Source organism: Carcharodon carcharias, chromosome 19 (genome assembly GCF_017639515.1).
Source record: "Carcharodon carcharias isolate sCarCar2 chromosome 19, sCarCar2.pri, whole genome shotgun sequence".
NCBI lineage: Eukaryota > Metazoa > Chordata > Chondrichthyes > Lamniformes > Lamnidae > Carcharodon > Carcharodon carcharias.
Window position 1 is genome coordinate 2,837,283 of NC_054485.1, and position 24,556 is coordinate 2,861,838.

Genomic DNA, 24,556 nt, shown 5'->3' on the forward strand with positions numbered 1-24,556 from the left:
CCATTTATCTGTTGTTTTATGTGGAGTCTATATTTCAATGACATCTTAGGTTTTGTTCTGTATTGAAGGCAATTTCAAATCAAAGCATAGCAATGCACTTTGATGTTGATGCAGCACAACAGCCCCTATTCCAAAATCAGCTTGATATGTGTTAGCTTTATCCCAGTCTATACTGGGATGGTTAAATCCCCTAATATAGTAGCCCTATTGTTCTCTCTGCATGTCCCCTCCACGATTTGATTTCTAATCTTTGGTAATCTATAATATAGAAAATTGAACAATTTCTCTTCCTATTCAAAATTCTATTGATACGGACTCTGTTTTAACACAATCCACTACAACTTATGCTGTGATGGAATTCTTTATGAATATTGCTCTCCCATTTTTCCCCTCATTATCTCTCCTGAAATCGCTATAATTAATAACATTATTCTTATCTAGACCTGAACCACTTCACCATTAAGGGTATTATGTAATATCTTTATAACAATAAGGATATTATTTTGTCACATGGCGGCTATATGGAAGAGTGAAGCCCTAAATGAAAAAAAACCTGGGGAAAATGAAAACAGGCAGGAACTGTTTGACTGCTGTGGGTAACTTGGTCCATTCCTTAAAGTGAGTGATTCACAAAGACTGTTAAATTCAACAAACAACCTGTGCTTTGACAATTTCAACAAATTAAATTTAAAAATTGCAATGGGTCTAAATCCCTAGGTTGATTTTACTTCTATGTTGGGTGATTGCCTAATGGGAGCCTGAATGAGCAGCAGATCCGGAGGTTGTGTAGGAAGCAAGACCAGCACAATTTTACTGGCCAGAATTCACTTATCTCCTCTGCACTTGTGTTAAAAAGGTAGCAATGAAATATGGTGCACATCAAATTGGGAGTTTATTTGTACCCAGGATTATAATTTGGTAATTTTACTTCAGTCCATGTTATGATATATGCAGCTCTTATTATTTCTAATTTCACACAGAAACACATGGTGATTATTATAGTGAAGGCTTTCTGGCCACACCAAAAGAAAGCTATAATTTGTATCTTCATGTACCCATCCAAACTTCTCCAAACTGTCCTGAACCCAACTTCTGCACCAGTTTCAGTGACTCTCGTGAGACCTCCCATTCATCATGCCACCATGGCTTCTGTGGTTTTTGAGTCTGGCAAGGCTTCTTCAAACATTGACATAAACCATCAGTATTATCTGCAACAGAGAGAATTAGCTCAGTGATTCAACAAACAACCTGTGCTTTGACAATTTCAACAAATTAAATTTAAAAATTGCAATGGGTCTAAATCCCTAGGTTGATTTTACTTCTATGTTGGGTGATTGCCTAAGGGGAGCCCGAATGAGCAGCAGACCCAGAGGTTGTGTAGGAAGCAAGACCAGCACAATTTTACTGGCCAGAATTCACTTATCTCCTCTGCGATGTCAGTGGGAATGAGGACATAGCCAATGGGCAGGAGTGAAAATTGAGCTGGGAGCCAGATGTCACCTGCCATCCCAAGGGAAAGGTCCCTGGGATAAGCTTTGCGCTGGGGGTGGTGGGGGGCTTGTTGGGTTTGGGGGATGTGAAGTTGTTGATCAGGGAAGGAAGAGTGGGGTGGAACAGGGCAGAGAATTCCTGCTCCTCCCAACCCACAATGCTCCACTTAAAAGTCATTTTCCTTTGAAACTTATATGGTTCTTTTTGACCACTCCATGGACTGTCACCATGTCAGAACTGCAGGGGTTGGTTCTGTGACGGTCTCCAATATCTCTGATGATTATAACACCATCATATAATCGGGCCACAACTTTTAGATTTAAATTTGGCCCCTGCTTGTCTGCAGCTGGAGCCTTAGGCTGATTCAAAGTCAGTGAAGATACAAATACTGACAGATGACAATCATAGAAACACAATAGTTACAATACAGGAGGAGGCTATTCAGCCCATTATGACTGTACTGGCTCTCTGAAAGAGCTATTCACCTAGTACCACTCCCCTGCCTTCTTCCTGTACTTTCTTCCTTTTCAGATAATAATCCAATTCCCTCTTGAAAGCCACAATTGAACCTGCCTCCACCACACACTCAGGCAGTGCATTCCAGATCCTAACAATTCAATGTGAGAAAAAAGTTTTACACATGCTGCCATTGCTTCTTTTGCCAATTACCTTAAATCTGTGCTCTCATTCTCGATCCTTCCACCAATGGGAACATTTTTCTCTTGTCTATTCTGTCCAGTCCCCATGTTATACTGAATGCCTTTATCAGATATCCTCTCAACCTTCTCCTCTTTGGAGAAACTGGGACTGTTTTCCTTAATCTATCTATCTATGTAACTGAAGTTCCTCATCCCAGGAACCATTTTTCATAAATCTTTTCTACACCCAATGCTTTCACATCTTTCCTTAAGTGTGGCACCCAGGACTGGACGCAATACTCCCATTAAGGCTGAACTAGTGTTTTATACCTGTTTAACATAACTTCCTTGCTTTTACACTCTATTCTCCTAGTAATAAAGCCCAGGATCCTGTTTCCTTTATTAACCTCAACCTCCCCTGCCATCTTGAATGATTTTTGTACATATACAGCCAGGTCCCTCTGCTCCTGTTCTCCCTTTAGAAATGTACCCTTTATTTTATATTGTCTTTCCATATTCTTCCTACTGAAATGAAACACTTCACATTTCTCTGCAGTAAATTTCATCTGCACTTGCCTGCCCTTTCCGCTAACTTGTCTATGTCCTTTTAAAGTTCTACACTATCCTCCTCCTCAGTTCACAATACTTCCAGATTTTATCTAAGTCTGAAAATTTTGAAATAGTGCCACCATCGTTCAGCCAGTGAAAGCAGACTGCCCATCTCATGTACCATTTCCCACCAGACAGGGGACTGCTATGCAGTTAATTGGCACATGACCTTCAATGATACATTCACAATAGCTAGAGCTCAGTGCCATAAAAACAACTGTTAGAAAACACACAGATACCTGAAAAACTTCCAATGTCATCTTTTGACCAAGCTAGTAATTTGTGGAAATTGTTCCTATGTATGGTATGTTGACAGTGTGGGTTCTCAGCCCAGCAGTAGACTTACATGAATAATGGTTCACCAGCTCATGAAGATTATTGAAGGTTATCCGGGGAGATATGTAATAGCCTCCCTTATCTAAAGAGCGAATCTTATAGTGCTTCACCACGTCTCCTTGTTGTGAATCAAAGTCCCTCACAGACAGTGAATAAGAACCTGCATTCATAAGAAATGTGTTAAAATACAATGCATGAACTTTGCTTCCTCTGCTACATATATTCAGTAAAACAGCAGAATAGGTTTGAACACTTCATTCACTTCAGAAGCTTCTCTCTGTTAGGGGCCTGTGTGAGTTTGGCTAACTTCAGTTTTTATTGGGCACAAGTCCATAACACAAAATGAAGGCAACCTTGTTGAAACTTAAGTCCCTGGGGGAACTTGGCAGGGTGGATATTGAGAGGATCCCATGTAGGAGACTCTAGAGCTGGGGGACAGAGTTTAAATATAAAGGGTCTTCCATTTAAGACAGATGAGAATTTTTTTAATCTGATGTTTGTTAGTCTGGGGAATTCCCTTCCCTAGAGTGCAGCGGAGGTGGGTTCATTGAATATTTTTAAGGCTGAGTTGATAGATTCTTGATTGAAAAAGGAGTCAGAAGGTATAGGGGGTAGACAAGAGATGAGAAAGCAGAGCTGAGGCCACAATCAGATCAGCTGTGACCTTATCAAATGACAGAGCAGGATCAAGGGGCTGAACGGCTACTCCTGCTCCTAATTCATATGTTCATCTGTAACCTTAATTTGGCAAAAAAAACAGTTTTACTCCATCAGCTATTTTTCTCAAGAGAAAATGAGGCTGGATACCACGGTAAGGTGAAAAGAATTCCCATCTGAGATTTGGGGCAAGACATGGTTGTAGGTAGAGAAGAGAGACCTCTCCCCTGCATCTAACTTGTCCTATATGAGAGGGTTTACTTCAATTCACCAAAAAGATTGTCTCTTGATTTAATAGCTAATTCAGATATAGGCTTCCCAACATCAAATCAACTTGTATTTATATACTGCCTTTACTGTAATAAAAGCCTCAAGACAATTCACAGGAATGTGATAAAGTAACATTAAATAGGAGCCATGAAAAGTGATATTAAAGTGGATAAGAAAAATCTTAGTCAGAAGAGTAGTTTTTATGGAATGTTTTAAAGGAGGATAGAGAGGTGGAGCGATTTATAGAGGGAATTCCAGAACTTGGGGCTCAGGTAGCTGAAAGTATGGCCATCAAGCACAGCATGTTAGTTGTTACATTGTTTGTTCAATTATAATGCTATGAACATAACAATGGGGCTGATTTTCTTGGTCCCCACTTGGCACTTGACTTGCCCAGGTGTCAAGCCATACAAATCCAATCATTAGCATCTGTAGCATAGGCTCATGGACGGGAAAACTGGGTTAGAAGCTGCTGTGGATCTGAGAGGCCTGAAGTTAACTAATCTTAGGGCCTTCTGGCCCTTTCAGATCCTCTAATCTGGGAGCTTCACAGGTTCAAGGCCACCGCTGCTTCTCCAGGGTCCTTAGAAATGTGTGCTCTTTCAATAAATTAATGGAACACCTTGTTCTGCTTAATTTATACAAAGATGTCACTGTGCCAATGCAATACAAACTCAGGTAGAAACCAGTCACCTTGTGGGAGCCACAAAATTTCAGAGCAATGGAACAGGGCAATCATAGGTCTCTAACCCTATTTCCTGTCATTACAATTTGGGAAACTTCAGGCACTAAGCACAGGAAAATTGGGTCGAATACGTTTATTCAATCCCATTTGATAAGAAATAAGCAACTCAAAGTATTGCATTAACTGTTTGGTGCAAATATAAAACCCATGTCAGCACAAGTGCTTTATTTCCATTGCTGTATTGACTAGCACTGTGCATTTATTCATATCTAATAACATACAAAACATATTGAAAAACTGCATCATTATATCAATAACCATGGGACTGAAAACAGGTTAAGGTTTGGAGTCGTTGAAACAAAGCAAAATGAGGCTTACGCTGCAAATCTGAGGTAAAAACAGAAAATATTCAGTAGGTCTGACAGCATCAGTGGAGCGAACTACAGTTAACATGTTTTAGGTTGATGACCTTTTGATTCTCTATCTTTATAATAATTGATATTTCACCCTGAAGGAGTATGGGCATGTACAGGACTCACTGTTTCTCATCTCACTGTTGCATCCTTATTGTGTACAGTAACAAAGATCGATTACAAGTTTCATTCTTTGGTTATTTTAAGCATGCTCTAGAGCCTCTTTAAAAGGGGTAAATGGAGCAGCAATAATGACCAATTTTAAAAGTGTATTATTTTTCAAGAAATTGAAAATTACACAAATTGTTGATGGTGACAGGACAGGATGAGAAAGCAGGAAATAAAGCTTATCCTGGGCTTCAGAAATAGAGGCAGAGAGTTTCAAAAGCAAGACATTATGGATGTTAAACTTGTATAAAACAATGGTTCAGCATCAACTGAAGCAGTGTCCCCAGTTCTGAGCACCACACCTTAGGAAGGACGTGCAGGCTTTAGAAAGGGTTCAGAAAAGATTTATGAGAATGGTTCCTAGGGATGAGGGACTTCAGTTATGTGGATAGATAGGAGAAGCAGGGGCTGTTGCCTTTAGAGAGGAGAAGGTTGAGAGGAGATTTGATAGAGTTGTTCAAAATCATGAGGGATCTGGACAGAGCAGACAGAGGGAAGGATAGGGATAAGGTGATTGGCATAAGAAGCTATGGTGACAGGAGGAAAAACCATTTTACACAGCAAGTGGTTAGGATCTGGAATGCACCGCCCAAGATTTGGGTGGAGGCAGGTTCAATTGTTACTTTCAAAAGAAACTTGGATCATTATCTGAACAGGGAAAATTTGCAGGGCTACAGGGAAAAAGTGGGGGAAATGGGACTAGATAAGCTACTCTTGTGGAGAGCTGGCACAGATACAATAGGCCGAATGGCCTCTGTCTGTGCTGTAACCATTTACTGATTCTCTGAAATTCAACTCTTATTTCTGTGTTAGTGTGACAGCTAATGGAATAAACAGCTGATTAACAATGTAGTTATCTGCAGTTGATTAAAGGGATATTTTATGTCTAGTGTATGATGATTGATCAATAACTAAGGCTAATCCAAAACCACGCTTGTAATGTTCTTCCGTCAGTACATAAAGATGTAATCCAACAATTATTACACCTCTAAGAAATAAACATCATCAGAGAATGAATGACCTCAGCAGATCATCTTTTAAAGCATACCCTTAGTGGTCTCACTCTCTCGAATTAGATAGGAGCCTTGTGTGTTGCCAGCTGTTAGAAGTTGTCGTTCCGCCTCTTTCCGGCTTAAATCTTTAAAGAACCATCTAGAAAAGGTGAAACCATTGCCTGTTAGTCAAAAGGTGAAACACATCAATAATCCTGAGCTGAACTAGTATTCCTGAAGGGAGAAGAGTGCCAATGATGGGTCAACATAGTTCCAGCTAATATATTTGTGAACTCACTAGTATGATGAAGGTAGGGAATAAACATGCAGATTATAAAGAAGGGGATAAAATATAAACTAAAAGAGGTTAAAAATATCAAGGGACTAAAGGCAGACACCACACATGCTTTAATAATTCTGTAGGGTTGGATGCAATTCTGTTATATTCTCATTGAACCCTTTGTGATCACCCCTGTGAAAGCAGGAAAAAGTAGGGTGAAAATAAAGTCAAAATGCTGGAAAAACTCAGCAGGTCTGGCAGTATCTGTGGAGAGAGAAACAGGGTTAACATTTGGAGTCCAATATGAGTCTCCTTTGGAACTTTGGAATATTGGAACTCCGATGAATAGTCATATTGGACTCAAAATGTTGGGTGTTTCTCTCTCCATAGATACTGTCAGACCTGCTGAGAATTTCTGTCCCTTCGTGGTTTTATTTCAGATTTGCAGCATCTGCAGTATTTTGCTTTGATAAAAATAGAGTGATTCTGGACAATTTGGATCCCGATTAATGTGATACTGGATCAGTTTACATGGATTCTTTACGTTTCATTATTTGACTCAATGTGGATGGGTTGCCGGCTGAATGCTAGTTAATAGAGTCCACAAATATGACAGAACACCAAGGAGATCGATGCATTCTCTGGGTAGTGCCACAGCTCGTTCTGGGGTGGGAGGAAATAGAAAAGGTGGATTCTCCTTGCAGAGGGCAGGATGGGGCTGGGGTGGGTGGTGTGCTGGGCGTGGAGAAGAGCAAGACAGCCACACGTGGGGAAATATTACAATGTTTGTTTCAGTAAAATATTTTCCTAGAGAATCCCTTTAATATTTACTATTGAACAAGAACAGAGTCTTAGTAGGCTCAGTGCTCAAAATGTCCAATGACCAATGCAAAGCAGCATCAAGAAAGGGAACAGAATGTTGAACTGCAAAGTGAAAACAGTAGAAGATGTGTCAGAAAGCCATGATCAAACTGTATGATATTCTGGTCAAACCACACCTTCAGCACCATATCCAGCTCTGGTCAGATCCACATTCAGCACTGGTCATTGAGACACAGGGAGATATTCAAGCACTGACCACAGGTGAGCCAGAAAACAGATCCCTCATCCTAAAGTTATGCAGAAAAAACTGAAGAAACTTGGGTTTTTCAGCCTTGAAAGGAGAGGTCTTATTTGAGGTGTATAAATTTAGATGGTATGGAAAAGATAAAACTATAGGATTGTTTCAACCTGCAAGAATATACCAAGGGGATTTTAGTTCAGACTGATAAAAGGCAAATTTAGGGCTGATGTCAAAATCAATTTTTTAATTAAAAGAGAGTGAGAATAAACCTTGGGGCAGAATTTTCAGGGTGACGTGTGTGGGGGGTGTGGAGGTGGGGGGGGGGGGCGCAGGCCCTTCAGGTCAGTGCGTAAAATGACACACGGAGACGTTGGGCGAGCCTCCCGAAGGTACTGCGCGCCATTGCGATATTTCGCTGGGCAGGCAGGTGATGAAGTGTGACATGTGCCCGCCATTAATTAACCGGGTTAGTTAAGGCCCTTAACTCAGCAATCGGCGCAGATTTTCAGGCTCCTGTGCGATCTTCAGCTCAGCGGGCAACTTAATAAAACTCATCCGCGGGCGGGATAAGAGGGCTCAGTGGGGTCGTCAGTCTGGTCTGTGAAGTATTTATTGCAGAAAATCTTTTTCAAACTTGCCTGTGTGATCTATAGCAGTTCAGAATGAGTCCCAGCAGCTTTCTCTGTACTTCTAACCTTCAGGTCAGCCCTCTTCAAGTCAGGAACCTTTTATCGGGCCTGCAGCTTTCCGGAGGCCTCCCCTTAGCCTGGGTATGGGATCTGGCATCTCCACCAGAGGCAGCTCCTCTGGAGGAGGAAGGGAGGGCTAGAAAGGGGAGGAGGCCAGGAGTGCACATTCAGCCTCCAGGGGAGCCACCTTTGGGAGGCCAGGCGCAGGCACAAGGGGCGCAGGGCCGAGAGGAAGTCCAAGGTGGAAGGGGCCGCAGAAGACTCCACTGTCCTGCTGCCAGGGTTTACAGGCAACTACCTCAATATGACTGAGGTGCAGTGCCAAAGGAGGCTCCGACTCTCAAGGGAGACAGTCAACTATATCTGTCAGATGATTGGCCCCGATATTTCCCCTAACTGTGTGGGTGGACACCCCATGCCAGCGGCTCTGAAGGTCACACCTGCCCTCAACTTCTATGCCTCTGGCTCCTTCCAGGGCTCGATAGGTGATCTTTGTGGTGTCTCCTAATCAGTTGTCCACGCTTGTGTCAAGCAGGTTACAGACGCTCTGTTCAGACGGGCATTGACCTTCATTCACTTCCGCTGTGACCAGGCAAGTCAGACACAGCGAGCCAGAGGCTTCGTGGCCATTGCTGTCTTCCCCCGTGTCCAGGGTGCTATAGACTGTACACACGTGGCCATCAAGGTGCCAGCGGGTGAACCCGGTGCCTTGGTCAACCTCAAAGGCTAAGGCTACCTGCTGGGGCCTTGATGCCCAATGCCAACATGGTCCTCACCCTTCCAGACCGCAGCAAATCGTTGAAAAGCTTGCGACACTGGATCCAGGTGCGCTACACCACGTCGTGGGAGCTCACCACCCCCACCACCTCCTCCCAGGCACGTTTCTTCACGTGGGTGGGGGGGGGTGGGGTGGGGGGGCCTCCTCCTCCCATCCTGGGGAACCAGCTCCTCCCGCCGTGCTGCCACCTCCTCGAGCAGGGCAGCAAGACAGTCATCAGAAGAGCGAGGGGCACATTGGCTCACCCCCCCCCACCCACCTGCTGGTCTACCCTGCACCCTGCCCTCCTCCTCCTCCGGCCTTCCCTCCACATTGGCCTGCTGTGCAGACCCCCTGTGGTACCACCTGCAGCTGGCCGTAGCGAACAGCCGACAGGATGCTGCCAGGTCAGCATTGGACCCGGAGGTCTGTACACACCCGCTGAAAACTTCAGCCTCCCACTCTCCACAGGAGTCGAAAGTGCACTGGACGGGCCTTAATTGACCCGCCCGCGCAAAATGATGGCGCGGCCTCAATTGCAGACGCCCGCATCAGCACCTGCTTCTCCCGCCAAACAGAAAATTTTGGCCTTGGAATCACTGGGAATTAATTGAACGCTGCAATGAGGGGCCTTCAGGTCTCTCAGGACAGTTAAGCCAAGGTGGGTCAAACGGCTTCCTTCATCCACTATTATCGTGTGATCAAACGTTTCAAGAAGTTTAAATTTTCAGGTGTTCTATTATGACCTCTTATGTTTCATTGTCTCAGTAACAGTTTAATGGTTAAATTACATCAAAAACAGGTCTAACATTGAGGGGATTAAAATATTTCATTTCGAGCTAAGTCCTAATGTCTTTAACAAACTATCCTTTCCGTTCTAAACAATGTGTTCAAGCCTTTCCTAAGTATAACTGAATAAAGTTTCTCTTGCTCAAATTACTATTTTGTGGTCTCAGTAAATGAACCTGGACTGTCTAATCTCAACTCAGATGTGAGTTCATATGAAAATCTGGCACCACAGCAAAACACCTGGAAGTTTGTTTATAAATTTCATGAAGGCAGAAGATGTTGGAAAACAAATGTCACACTGGAGGTGCTGAGGGATTGAGCATTGGGTCCATTGAGCAGGGGAGAGGAAATCCTTCCATATCATGTGATAGGCCTATCCAGGAAATGTGTGGAAGGGTTCCAACAGTATGAGCTCACGCCCAAACACAACCAGAAAAGTATATTTGGAATATATAAGAACAAACAGAGAAACGATCCTTACGGTTCAATCTCGAGTGTGTGTGCTCGTGCCACAAAATTGAATGGAATGTATCCTTCTTGTCCTGTCACCAGAGACTGGGCTTTCCACCAGTCCCCCTCCCTATCAAAAAGGACAAATCACATATTATTTTGCCTTGGACCACAATGATGAAGTTAGAACAAAGAAAGACATAACAAAAAAACAGCCACTCAGCCCATCAACCTGCTCTCAATCTGCATCAATATTTTCTGATCTCCATTTAGCTCCACTCCCCACACAGTCCCACCATTGGACCAGACAGCATATAATCTCTCCAGGTGTATATGGACAGACCATACATTTTTGTCCCAGCAGAAGAGAGTGAGCTGTGAGAACTCCAATCTTTGGAATCACCTCCAATCCTTTGCCCCCTAATGTCAATGGCCTTGCAGGGGGCATGCACAACCTCACCCTCAGAAGGCAACCCTGGTATGAGTCCCAAAACAGTCATAACAGGATTAGTACCCATCTATAGTAAGGAACTTAGAAACGCTCTGGATTTGGGGAAAGTTTTATTTCAAATAAATAGAACAGCAATTTGGCCTATAGCAGGTAAGTATTTTACCCTAAACTTACTGTGAAATTGTATTTTTTTGTGTATAATTCAGCTCAGTGTTTTCCCATAAAAAACCCAAAAGATATATCAGGTTATAAAAAATTGTCAAACAAATAACCAGTATAAACACATTCCTGCCACACCATGGATATCATTGCAACAACAGAAAACAGAGGCCATATCTTGTACTCGTTTGCCTTCAATGTTCTGAAAATGTTTATTTTTAATCAGGAATGATTGGACGGTACAATCTATTGCAAAATTCATCTTTTAGAATAATGAAATAAATTATTGAGGTGCCTGCATTTCTGGTTGTGGTTATATTTTAATACTAATCTTAAATCTTGCTAGGGGCCACTTTGTGGAATAATCTCTAACATTGCATCTCAATGTGACATCCAAAAATATTCTGACAAAAGCAGGAAATTATTTTTTGTGTACAACTTACATTTAAAGTGAATATGATCATAGAGATCGCAATAAACTCTATTCATGATCTCACAATGAGTTAGCCTGTTTATATTGGTGGGTGGGTGCGTGCTGTGGCCTTACTAGACAGATGAGCTGTGCTGACAAAACAGAAGCAAGGTATTTGTTTGCTGGGGGCAATCAGTTTGTTAACGTTAAGGACTTCTTTCTCTTGTTTCTATTCACCAATGTCTGGAACACAATGGCCTGATTTTTATTGCGGGCTTCAGGAACCTGACTTTGGGGTGAAGAGTGGGTCCTGAGGCTGCACTGGCTGATGCTGGGACTGGCTTGGTGCTTTTACTACGGGTGACCTCACAATAGGCTATCTATGGGCTTGCTGTCCAATAAAAGGACAGTAGGCAGCTCTTGATGGTGCTGGCAGAGAGGCAGCAGCCCTGAGACATCAACAACCCCACTGGGAGAGGTGAGCGTTCCTGTGGCAGGGAAGAGACCGTGGGTCACCTCCAGGTATGGAAATTAAAAATAAAAAATTCAGGGGGCTAAGGATCGAAACAGAAACCCCTTTTGTGGGGGTTGTAGGAAATCGTTAGTGCCTTCCCTGACCATGGCCCCCCTCTTTGGGCCAGAGAGACTCTGGCTCCGATACCTCCCCAGGCTGCTGCAGGGAGGCCACTTCCATGAAACTGGTGGCCCTCCCAATGTGGTGAGGCCACTCTGCCATCGACAAACCGTTGGCGGCCCTGAAAAAATGACCTTAATTGGGCCTTTAGGTATGCAAATCGGCTGCTCACCTCCCTGGAACAGGCAGCCAATACACCTCGTAGCCTGCCACCGGGAAAATCGCCCAGTGGTGGAACTGTGTTGAGGTGCCATCTGATGTGGCTCCCCATTATTGTACTGACCCCCTCTCCAATCCCACCACCTGGGGCCAGTAAAATTCTGCCCAGTATATCTCCGTTGCAGAGGTTAAGAGAGTTTTGGTGGATTCACTTCCTTTAAATCACCAACGTGGATCTTTCCTAAGTTTTCTCCAGCACCACATGAAGCCAACCTCCCAGGTGACTTACCGTTTGAGAACTTTCAACTGGTCTCCTTCTTTGAAATCTAGGTCATCCTGGTGGGTTCGTTCATAGTTGTACAGGGCGACAAATATATCATCAGCTGTAAAACAAATAAGTTCAGTTGTTTTCACACCAGTAATAAAAATTAGTTTGGATTCCAAATAAAAGTTTCTGTGTTTGTGATGCACACCAGCCAAACACGGTATCTCGCTCCCATTCAGTACAGCCTCCTCTCGAGAGTTCAGAATCATGTTTTGCACTAAAAATTCTTAAAGTAAGACACTGGAGTAACAAAGTGAAGTGGGATTTGAATGTTTAAAAAATTGATTCGTCAGGTAGTTGGAGCAATAGACAGTACGATCAGTCTTATATATGATTCAACACCAGCTCCTGTATGGATACTAATAGATTGAGTGTGATGCTCACCCACAAAAGGAGGAAAAGCAATATGTGAGACTAGCGCAGCTGTATTTGTGACAGCAGAGTGCACTTGTCTAGTGTTTCACATTAAGTAAAGCAGCTGTGTATATACCCCATACAAATGGCACATGGCTCTGGTACAAATTATAGGCATATCCTGCTCATCCCCTATAAATAGTGGGATGCCCCTGAACATTAATGGGTCAAACTTGGGGATGCAGGGCACAATTTTAAAATTTGCAGATGGCATGGAACTTGGAAAATGCCACAATCAGGAGAAAGATTACAATAAACTTCAAAAAGATCATAGACAGGCTGGTGCAATGGACACGAACATGGCAACGCAGAATAACGAGAGGTGATGCATTTTGGCAGGAAGATTGAGAAGAAAGAATACTTGCTAAATGTTAAAGGGATGCATGAAGTAAGGCACTTGGGAATGTTGGTACACAAATCTTTGAAGGTGGCAGGACAGATTAACAAAACAGTTAATGTTAATATTAATAAAACAGTTCATAAAGGATAGGGATCCTTGTTTGAAAAATGTTAGCAGTTTTTGAGTCAGTTCATGTCCATCACACATATATTGCAAATTAAATTATCCGGTCACTTCACAATACCTGGGGTAAAATTTCACACCAGTAATAAAAATTAGTTTGGATTCTGAATAAAGTTTCCTTTCTTTGTGATGCACACCAGCCAAACACGGTATCTCACTCCCATTCAGTACAGCCTCCTCTCAAGAATTCAGAATCATGTTTTGCACTAAAATTTCTGAATGTAAGACACTGGAGTAACAAAGCAAAGTGGGATTTGAATGCTTAAAAAATTGATCGACAGGATACCTGGGGTAAAATTGCCCCATTCTTAATTTCTGTGGTCCTTCCTGGAGAACATTCTTTAACAATGTGCTGTAGGACAACATAGGTGTAACATTGTAACAATGCAGTCAGACATTATTTACTGAAGACCACCAATCATTCAGCTCAGAGGTCAGCTTCGTATCTCAACTTACCTATAAAGGGGGAAGTTGGTGGAGCGTGAATTTCATAGGACACCAGGGGATCACGTATTTCGGGATAGTTCTGCAATACAAGCAGATAACAGTGATACACTGTTGTACGGTGAAGAGGAACTTCGACATCAAAATAACAAGATAGAAAATCAAAACTATTATTACATCCTTGGATTGCTATCCTGCAGCCTTCAGAACATAAAGTAAATATCAATACATTTAAACAGGCTTACACGGAGATGAGCTTACTTCATTTTATTCATTCATGGGATGTGGGTGTTGCTAGTTAGGCCAGTATTTATTGCCTCTTTCTAATTGCCCTTGAGAAGGTGGTGGTGAGCAATCTTCTTGAAGGAGTTCCAGGATTTTGACCCAGCTACAATAAAGGGAATGGAGGTACAGTTCCTAGTCATTTTAGTCTGTGACTTAAAAGGAACTTGCAGGTGGTGGTGTTCCCCTGCATCCCCAGCTCGGCTTTGCAAGGTGCTATCGAAGGAGCCTTGATCAGTTGCTGCAGTGCATCTTGTAGATGTGTTTTAATGCTAGGCCAGACCCCCAAGTTTTTGGTAGGACCCCATTGTGAATGGTGGCTGACTTGGTATTATTGATAGAGTTGATCAGCAGACACTTCTTCAGGTGGAAACTTTATTTACAAAAGGTACTCAGCAGCAACTACATGTGTGCTTTCAACTCAAATTCTATCTCTGCACTACTAACGACAGAGGTAGCTTGTGCTACTCTCCTATTGGGTACTAAGGATCATGCGATCTTCCTAAACAAGCATTATTCTTAAAAGGTATATTACACATTAAAGAAAACTATAATTACCACATCCCTCACTCTTTAATTGGATAGACATTTTATATTTACAAGTACAAATTTCTCAAGACAACAAAGTATTTATACTGGGCAAGTAACTTACAAGTTCAGTCTTTCAGGTGGTTTCCTGATGAGTGTAGAATGTCTCAGCTCTACAACTACAGATTCTTTGTCAGGAACCCCCTTTTCCAGAGTTGCCTGAACATGAGGTGCTTCATGGGCACTTGCAGTCCTGTGTCCTCAAATCTTACAGGAACATCAGACATGTCTATACTGGATTCAGTGCCCTCAAAAGGAAATGTAGACCCGGTCACGGTCACTGGTGGAATCAATTCTTGGTGATTTGTTTCTCCCTCCCTTAAATGATCCACATGTCCCCATATTACCCAGCCTTCCACCTCCAAGTGGTAAGATAGTGGTCCAGTCCCTGCACTTATTTCACCTGGTAGCCACTTTGGTCCTTCTCCGAAGTTCTTCATGTATAATCAGCTCTCCTATGGTAAATTTCCTCTCATGACTATGCCAGTCATGTCTGATTTTCTGGCTTCCCTGACTCCTTTCCATCTTCTCCTCTAAATTCGGCATTATAAAGCTCAATCTTGTCCTGAGACGGTGTTTCAACAATAACTCCGCAGGTGTGACACCTGTTGTTGCACGAGGGGTGGTCCTATAATGGAAAAGAAATGTGCTCGCTTGGTTGCTAAGGAATCTCCAGTTAGCTTTTTCATGGTTGCCTTGAATGTTTGAACCACACTTTTGGCCAGTCTATTTGAGGAGGGGTGATGCAGTGAAGTTTTTTTTTTAAACGAGTGATACAGTTAAGGCTGATAAACCATTGAAACTCAGCACCTGTAAATGCCGTGCCATTATCAGGAACGACCACTTCCGGTAGCCCGTGACTGGTAAAACTTTGACGTAGCTTCTCAATTGTAGCAGAAGACGTTGATGACTTCACCTCATATGTCCATCCATTTTGAGTGGGCATCAACAATGAGCAGAAACATTGTTCCCATGAAACGTCCATAGTCAATGTGTAACCGCACCCATGGTTTTCCTGGCCATTCCCAAGGGTGTAATGGAGCTGTTGAAGGCAACTTTTGCAGTTGCTGACATTGCACACAATTCTTCACCAAACTCTATTTCACCACCCAGCCCAAGCCATAGATAGCTGCGTGCTATGGTCTTCATTTGGGAAATTCCTGGATGGGCACTGCGTAGTTCAATTAAAAGAGGCTCCCTTCCCTTTGGAGGAACTATCACTCGTACTTCCCACAATAATTTGCCATCCTGGCTGGTTATTTCATGTCTTCTGTTGAAGTACAGTTTCATTTCATCAGATACGGGCTCCTGTGACCAACCATGAAGCAACTTGTTCTTGCACTTGAGATAGGACCGGGTCCCGACTCATCCAGCCTTTGATCTGTCAAGCACACACTGGCAAGGAATCTAAGAAACTTAATAAGTTCCAATGGAACTGGGACATCTTCAACATTTTCTAGTAAAGACAAATGACTAAGAGCATCGGCGTTTTGTGATTTGATTTCTAGGCCTGTGTATGAAAATGTATTCGTTTGCTGCCAGGAGTAAAGCCCATTGTTGTATTCTTGCTGAGGCTGTGGGTGGTATAGTCTTGTCCTCACTAAACAATCCCAGCAATGGCTTATGGTCTGAAATGATTGTAAAATGCGGCCGTGTATGTTACTGCTGAAATTTCTTGACACCAAAAGATGATGGACAGGCCTTCTTTCTCTATATGCGAGTATCCCTTTTCTGCTGTGGTGTGTGTTCTTGATACATAACCAATAGCTATTCCATGGCATCGTCCATCCAATGAGAGAGCACTGCTCCCACTCCGTAGGAAGATGCGTCACATGTCAGCACCAATTCTTTCATCTAGTCATAATGCACTCATAGATTGGACGAGTGTAACAATTGCTTCACTTTTATGAAAGTTTCTTTCTGGGGTGCCTCCCAAAACCAATGTTGGTTCTTTGAGTAGAGCAGGGGTGGCCAGCACTGTAGACAAATTGGATAAGAACCACCCATAATAGTTGATCATTCCTAGGACTGATTTGAGCTCTGAGGCGTTCTTTGGTGCAGGTGCCTCTTATAGCTCTCACTTTCTCCTCAACTGGGTGGAGGTCCTGTGAATCTACCCGGTGACCCAAATAGATTACCTCCCTCGCTTGGAATGTGCACTTTTCTTTTTTTAGACACACTCCAGATTGCAAGAAACATTAAGATTAAGGTTTGCCAAATGCTCTTTTGTCAGTGAACCCTATCACCAAAACATCATCTAAATTGACTACAACCTGGGGCAGTCCCTGCAGTAAACTTTCCATCGTTCTTTGGTAGAGGGCGCAAGCTGAGGAGACGCTGAAAGGCATTCGAGTATATTGGTACATGCCTTTGTGGGTATTAATTGTGACAAGTGCCTGGGAGGCATTATCCAACTCTAGTTGTTGATAAGCATGACTCATATCAAGTTGTGTAGGTGGTTCCTCCTACCAGCTTGGCATGCAGGTCTTCAATTTTTGGAATGGGGTGCCTGTCTAGCTTAGCTGCTTTATTTGCAGTCAATTTGTAGTCTCCACAAATTCAGATACTTTGGTAGGATTTAAGGACAGGGTCTCTGGGTGCTGCCCATTCTGAGAACTGTACAGGTTGTATAATGCCCAGTTTTTCTAGTCTGTCCAGTTTGGTGTTGACTTTTTCTTGCAGACCGTAAGGCACTGGTCTCGCCTTCATGAATTGGTGGGGGGTTGCCTGTGGCTCCACATGAATTTTTGCATGCAGCCCCTGGATCTTCTCAAGTTCATTCTTGAAGACTGTGGTGTACTTTCAAAGTAGCCCTGGTAACCCACTTTCTCTCAACTGGGAATATTTCAGCCCATTCTAACTTAATCCCCCTTAGCCAGTTTCACCCCAGGAGGCTTAGTCCCTCGCCTGCTACCCCATCAAGGGTCGCTTTGCTGATTGTCTTCCATAATGGGCAGTTTTTCTACTTACACCTGAATGTCTTCACCTGTGTTTGTTTCTAATTGGGCGGCTGTTTCTCCTAAATTTAACTGATGTTCCCCATTATTCAGATATCTGAAGGTATGTTCCTCAATTACCTTAGCGGAAGATCCCATGTCCACTTCCATTTTTAACAGGTTTGCCGTTTACTTCCACTGTTACAAGTATTGGTTCTGTCTTTCTAACTTTCAGTTTAAGCAATGAGTAACTATATGAATTTGTTGATTCAGGCTCTTCTACGCTGTAGATCTCACTGGGTTTTTTCCTTTTGTTTAAAAGCCTGCTTGACCCTTTCCTTGCACTGCCTCATTATATGTCCATTTCTGTGACAAAAATAACATTCGATTTTTTTTTTAAAACTGCCAATCATTAAAAGGCAGCTTCTTTCCACTTCTATTGAAATTATTCTTCGTTTTTGCTGCTAATTCAATTTTTCTCATTTCCTGCTTCTCGTCAGAATCTTGCATTTTCACGCTCTTTTTGGCTGAGGCTTCTCGCCTGAAGTGGAGGTCAGTGCCATTTTGTACACCCTGTATGGCTTTTGAATCTCTTACTGTGCTTTCCATGGCCAGCGCTCTCTCTAGCACCTTCTTGAAATCCAAATTCACTTCAGACAATAATCTCTTCCGAATCGTGTCCTCATTCATACCACACACTGAACGATCTCTGAGCATGTCGTTCAGAGTTGTACTGAACTCAAATGTTCTGTTAACAATTTCAAACTTGCCACAATACATGCAACTGTCTCCCCGAGGGGTCTATTTCTCAAGTTAAACTTGAACATTTGCATCGTTACTGAGGGCTTTGGTTGATAATGACCATTCATGAGGTCCACCAATTCATCAAAATTTTTCAAATCTGGGGCACTGGGTGCTGTCAAACTTCAAATCAAGCTGTAGGCTTTATTCCCACATGTACCAAAGGATTGCTCACCTCTTCTCTTCCCCTGTAATCTTGTTTGCTTGGAAAAAGAAAGTGAGGCAATTAGTGTAATGAGACCAATCGTCCGTGGCTGGATTGAAAGGATCAATTCTTTGGAATTGCCACATTGAGGGGGGATTACTTTGTTGATTCAAATGGAACTTCTACTTACAATTATTGGGTGAGGCACAGTGCGGATTTCATTTCACTTGATTTCTTTTGTTAAACTTGTTGCAAAGAATTTTCCCGGTGAGCGGGAGGTGGGGCCAGCTCGCCGACGCGCAAAATGACATCAGGCGGAACTCCCGTTGTCGTCCCACGTCATTTGCATTTTCAGCTTGGTGGGGGGCGCCGCCGAGTCAGCTGTGCACCTGCCGACCTGTCAACGGCCTATTGAGGCCATTCAAAAAATAATTAAACCAATCAGTGGACCTGCCCGTCCAACCTTAAGGTCAGCGGGTAGGCCGGGAGCACTGGCGGCCACCTGAAAAAGCATGAAACCTCATCCGTCGGCGGGATGAAGTTTCATGACTGAATTAAAAAATTAAGATTCACTTTTATTTAAAGTTATGTCCATGTCCCAACTCATGTGACATTGTCGCATGAGGCGACATGGATGGCAAATGAAGTTTGACAGAATAATTCTTTCACTTTGGGAACCGATCTCCCTGAGGCAGCACTTAGACTGAGGAAGACCAGAGTGCATGCGCGTGAAGGAGCGCACACCTGCAGTTGGCATTCCCCCACCACGGCTGCACAGGGAGTGCACAGCGCTTCCGTGCGGACATCACGCTGGGTGGGTCTTATTTGGCCCGCCCACGAAAAATGGCGGCCTGTCCCCAATCGGAGGCGATCAGTGGGCTACCCCCACAAGCTCGCTCCCGCACTCCCCCCCTCCCCCCGCAATGGGGGTAAAATGTTACCTGTTATATCCTCATTGCCAGTTTGTTGTGAGTGGTGGCCGAGTTGGTGTTATTGATAGAGTTGATCAGCAAACACTTCTTAGGTGGAAACTTTATTTACAAAGGTACTCAGCAGTAACCACATGTGTGCTTTCAACTCAGACTCTATCTCTGCACTACTAACTACTGAGGTAGCCCATGCTACTCTCCTGTTGGGTACTAAAGATCATGTGACATCTCTTAACAAGCATTATTCTTAGGTATATTACACACTAAAATCCATAAATACCACAGACCCGGTTAAGGACAAAAAATGTTTTGTTTAAAGTAGACAGTTTGAGATTCAAGACACTTGTTAAGTTAATAAAGCCACAGGATTCCACAAGGCTTTGGACAAACAAAAATAAACTTTACCACACGAGGTCAGAAAGATAATGCAATTTACAATGTCTATCTTATATTCTAACATTCAGATTTAATAGGAGGTACATATGAATTAACAGGTAAACTGTGGTCAAACATACCACACAATAAATGATAGATGCGACTAAGGCAGAGTCCATAGATTTCTCAACAACCCACCCAGACATCAGTAAACACTGAATCAACCAATCTCACTGATTCCCTCACTCTCTCTCTCATGAGGGATTCCAATCTTCATCTTCAAAGTTCTAATGTGGAAATTCTCCCCAAAGGTTGCTCCAACTCAGACAACATCCTCAACAGCCCACCTCAGGAGGATTTCAATCTGGTCTCAGAGATCCTGTTCCCCTGGATTCCCAAGTGTGCACTCAAGCACAACTGCAAGCGCAACTTCAACTCCTCAGCCGAGCCAAGCAGAACACTACTGTTCCAAAGGGTTACCTTCACACCAGTAGCCCACGGGATGGAGTCACCAACCTTCAACTGCCTCCTTGGATCTTTAGGACTTCTCCTGAGTCCTCTTCAATTACCAGGACTTCCCTTTAGCCATCTTCACTTAGAGTCTGCTACCCGTAGTCCTTTCCCTGTTTGGAGCCTGTTTCCTGGTTCCTCTATTTTTTACCTCAACTTAAAAAGGGACCTGTCTCTGTCCCTACCTGGGACTTCCTTTTAGGATCCCTCCCTATCCTGCGCCAAGTAATGTGGAGCAATAGTCTTCCTTGGCACTCTGTTCCCAGTCACCTGACCCAGGTTTTCATGCCATTTCCTTCCTACACAGGTGCCTTGGAACATAGAAGTTGCAGAACTGCACACGAGCAGCCTGCTCCTGCAAAAGCTCCGAGGTCAGTCAGGCGTTGAAGTTCCTGACCTCCGCTCTCAAGGTTAGAGTGAGTTGACTTTCATAACAGATGTTATAAGTGAATGTGTAAGGTGGTGAATGGGGTGCCAATCAAGCAGTCAGACCTTATGATTTTATATCACAGGTTAAAATGATAACATTTTACAGGTAATGTGGTGCAATAGGCCTTTTCACTTCTTGGGATGTTGTGGTATGCAGTTTGACATTGTGAGAGCCAAGGTCTCCTGGGGCTATCAGCAAGTAGGGGTTCAGTATTTCTCTAAAGGGATTAAGCAAACAGCCTATTAACTGGTGAATCTTGTTCATGCTTCAAAAGAGAGCCTTTTCCTTTAAAAACATAATGGATGGGAATTTAATGTCTCCGCCATGGTGAGTTTAATGGCAGGGAGGGCATTTAAATCAGGCAGGAGTGTGGTGGGTGGGACCCAGCTGCCTTCCCACCTTCACCCCGATTAAGCCTGTGGACAGCATTCCTGCCACAGCGCCAACTGAGGCCCTTAAGTGGGCAAACACCTAATGTCCATTGAAGGGTCTCATGCCACTGTCAATTGTATTAAACCAATGGCAGGGGCTCATCACGAGGGGAACGCAGCAAGCAAACCGTGTGGGCTTCCAGTGGATGCCTGATCGAGGTATCCAACACTGGGAATTGTGCGAGGGTGGGGACAGGCAAGCTGAAAGGTAGAATTTACACTTTTATAGCACATTATCACATCTCTTAACAAGATACCATAGTACTTCACATGCAACAATTTTACTATTTTAAATCTCAGTGGAGCTAACTGTGTTCTACTGAAATAAATTATCAGAAGGCTGTCACATCTTTTACATGGTGTGAATACAATCCTCAATAACCATGGAAGTGAACTGCAGAACATTAGATTCCCCCCTGCAAACTACTTGGCCAGGCTCCATCACCCCTTTACGCTCTGTTATTTTTGCAGACAAAGGAAGGCCATCACCTGGCAATAATTTGAATGTTTAATCTGGGAAATGGCAACATTAATGCCAAATGATCATGTGGCATGTTGGTGGATTTATTGGCAGCAGAAGTGCAAATATTCCAATTTCAATCACGGCTGCAGTAAGGTCTAGGGTGATATTGAAGGAATATGGTATTGCAGCCAACTATACTCAAGTAAATATTTCTCCTTGGTTTTATTCTTGCCAATTTCCTCTCCTCCTCTCATAGAAACTTGGATTCCTTGCTGAGGTGCGGTTACCCTCTAGCAGTTAACCCTTTAGGCATTCTTTATAAATGATCCTTGAAATGAAATGTCAATGTCTTCTTGACTAATGTATCAAATTCAGTCCTGAACTAATGCCACACAAATGCACTTCAGCGAGACTGACTGCACAGCAATCAAGAATTCTCCCCTCCCTGATCAGGAACATGGAGACCCAATGTAACAAGCACAGAGCTGAATCAAGATCAACTAATTCAGCAGAGAACACGGACTTTACTTGCCTCACAATCAGGCAAAACTCAATAAACTTACTGAGACTTTTAAAGCGCTTGTCCTGATGAATGTATATTACAAATCAAATAAAGACCAGTTTTGCATCTGTACAGAATTTATTCAATTTATAAAATGTAAATACTTCCATTGTAAATTCCTCTTATGTGAATGCTTTATAGAAGAACAATGTTTACAGTTGTTTTCAGTATCATCTACATGACTTCAGTTATTGCCAATAGCTGCTGAATTGAGCAACTTGTAAGTAGTATTAATAATTAATGTTTCAGAAAAAAATTCTCTAATTGAAAGCATATCATAGAGATACACTGTTATTTCCTTATATTTCTGTCCTGGTCAAATTCCTTTCAGGTTGAAGTGATGTCATAAACCTCCTGCAAATAATCCAAGTGACATTACCACACACAGCATGTACATATTGAGGTGCCGGAGGGAATGCAATGGAAAGGATTTGATCCTGGGATTCACATAGCATTAACCAGAAGAGGATATCACTTATATAGAGTCATACAGCACAGAAAAAGGTCCTTCAGCCCATCGAGACTGTACCAGTCAAACAAGTACCTAACTATTCTAATCCCATTTTCCAGCACTAGGCCCATAGCCTTGTCTGCCTTGGCATGGCAAGTGCACATCCAAATACTTTTAAATGTTATGAGGGTTTCTGCCTCTACCACCCTTTCAGGCAGTGAGTTCCAGATTCCCACCACCCTCTGGGTGAAAAATTTCTTCCTCACATCCCCTTAAACCTCCTGCCCCTTACCTTAGATCTATGCCCCATCCCTGGTTATTGATCCCTCCACCAAGGGGAAAAGTTCCTTCCTGTCTACCCTATCTATGTCCCTCATAATTTTATACACCTCTATCATGTCCCCCCTCAATCTCCTCTGCTCCAGGGAAAATAACCCCAGTCTATCCAATCTCTCCCCATAACTAAAACTCTCCAGCCCAGGCAACATCCTGGTAAATCTCCTCTGCATTCTCTCGTGTGCAATCACATCCTTCCTATAATGCGGATTCCAGAACTGCATGCAATACTCTAGCTATGGCCTAACCAGCGTTTTATACAGTTCCAGCATAACCTCCCTGCTCTTATATTCTAAGCCTCAGCTAATAAAGGCAAGTATCCCATATGCCTTCTTAACCACCTTATCTACCTGTCCCGCTACCTTAAGGGACTGGTGGACATGCACACCAAGGTCCCTCTGATCCTCGATACTTCCCAGGGTCCTACCATTCATCGTGTATTCCCGTGCCTTGTTTGTCCTGCCCAAGTGCATCACCTCACATTTATCCAGATTAAATTCTGTTTGCCACTGATCAGCCCATCTGACCAGCCTGTCTATATCCTCCTGTAATCTAAGGATAGCCTCCTCACTATTTATCATCCCACCAATTTCCGTGCCATCCATGAACTTAGTGATCAACCCTCCTACATTCAAGTCTAAAACTCTTCAATCACTCATTTTCTTGTAATTGCTCCTGAGATCAGCTATCCTAGTGCAGGCATGTGATCCAGCTAGATCGTTAACAATTTTTGGAACTAAATCCCTCATGTGTGCACTGAGCCATTAGGGGAATCAGGTTCAAATTTTTAAGAAGCCAGACTTCACAATTTATCAAGAAACCGGAGCTTTAAACAATGGAAAATTCATCACTGAGTCAAGTACTCACATGAGCTACTGACTTCAACTCATTCATTTCACTGGATTAGATCTTGGCGTGAGTTCAACGGGTTTAAAGAAGGAGAAATACTTGCTCTCATATAGCCCCTTACTACATACCCAGACACTTAGGTATGATCAGTGGTGTTATTCAGCAGTTGTTTTGCACAAAGCAAAATCCTATAAGCATCAATATCATTACAGACTAGTTAATCTATTTCTTTCTGGTGATATTGGCTGAGAGAAGAGCAGTAAACAGGAAATCAGAAAGCTCTCTGAAACTTGGAACTGTATCGTTAATAAACAACCTGTGACAGCAGAGGAAGCCCACAAGGCCTTGGTTTACCATCTCAATCAAAGGATGAAACCTTTGACAAGCGATAGCCCCTCAATACTCTAATGGTGCTTTACCTTAGGCCATAATTCAAGTCTTCTTGTGAGGAGTTCAAACCCACAACCTCCTGGCTCAGAGGTGAGAGGCTCATTGACTCAAATGGGATGGGCAATAAATGCTGGCCCAGCCAGTGATGCCCACATCCTGTAAATGAATAAAACAAAATTGAGCTAGGCTACAACTTGTTGCTGCCAATAGATCAAAATCGGGCAAACAAGTCACGACTGTTCAGCTTTGTTGGAGTCAATATTGTGTAGT

At 43.0% G+C, this 24,556-nt stretch overlaps 1 protein-coding gene across 1 annotated transcript in view; it reads right to left on the bottom strand.

The window, feature by feature from the left end:
* Positions 1-24,556, bottom strand: part of LOC121291833 (proto-oncogene tyrosine-protein kinase LCK-like) — a 142,288-nt gene that overhangs the window by 46,091 nt on the left and 71,641 nt on the right. The window contains exons 3-8 of the mRNA XM_041213434.1: positions 13,821-13,890; positions 12,392-12,485; positions 10,319-10,417; positions 6,316-6,419; positions 3,085-3,234; positions 1,056-1,208 (exon numbers count right to left, since the gene is read on the bottom strand). Of these exons, the coding sequence (XP_041069368.1) occupies positions 1,056-1,208; positions 3,085-3,234; positions 6,316-6,419; positions 10,319-10,417; positions 12,392-12,485; positions 13,821-13,890 (670 nt within the window). The remainder of the gene's footprint in view (positions 1-1,055; positions 1,209-3,084; positions 3,235-6,315; positions 6,420-10,318; positions 10,418-12,391; positions 12,486-13,820; positions 13,891-24,556) is intronic.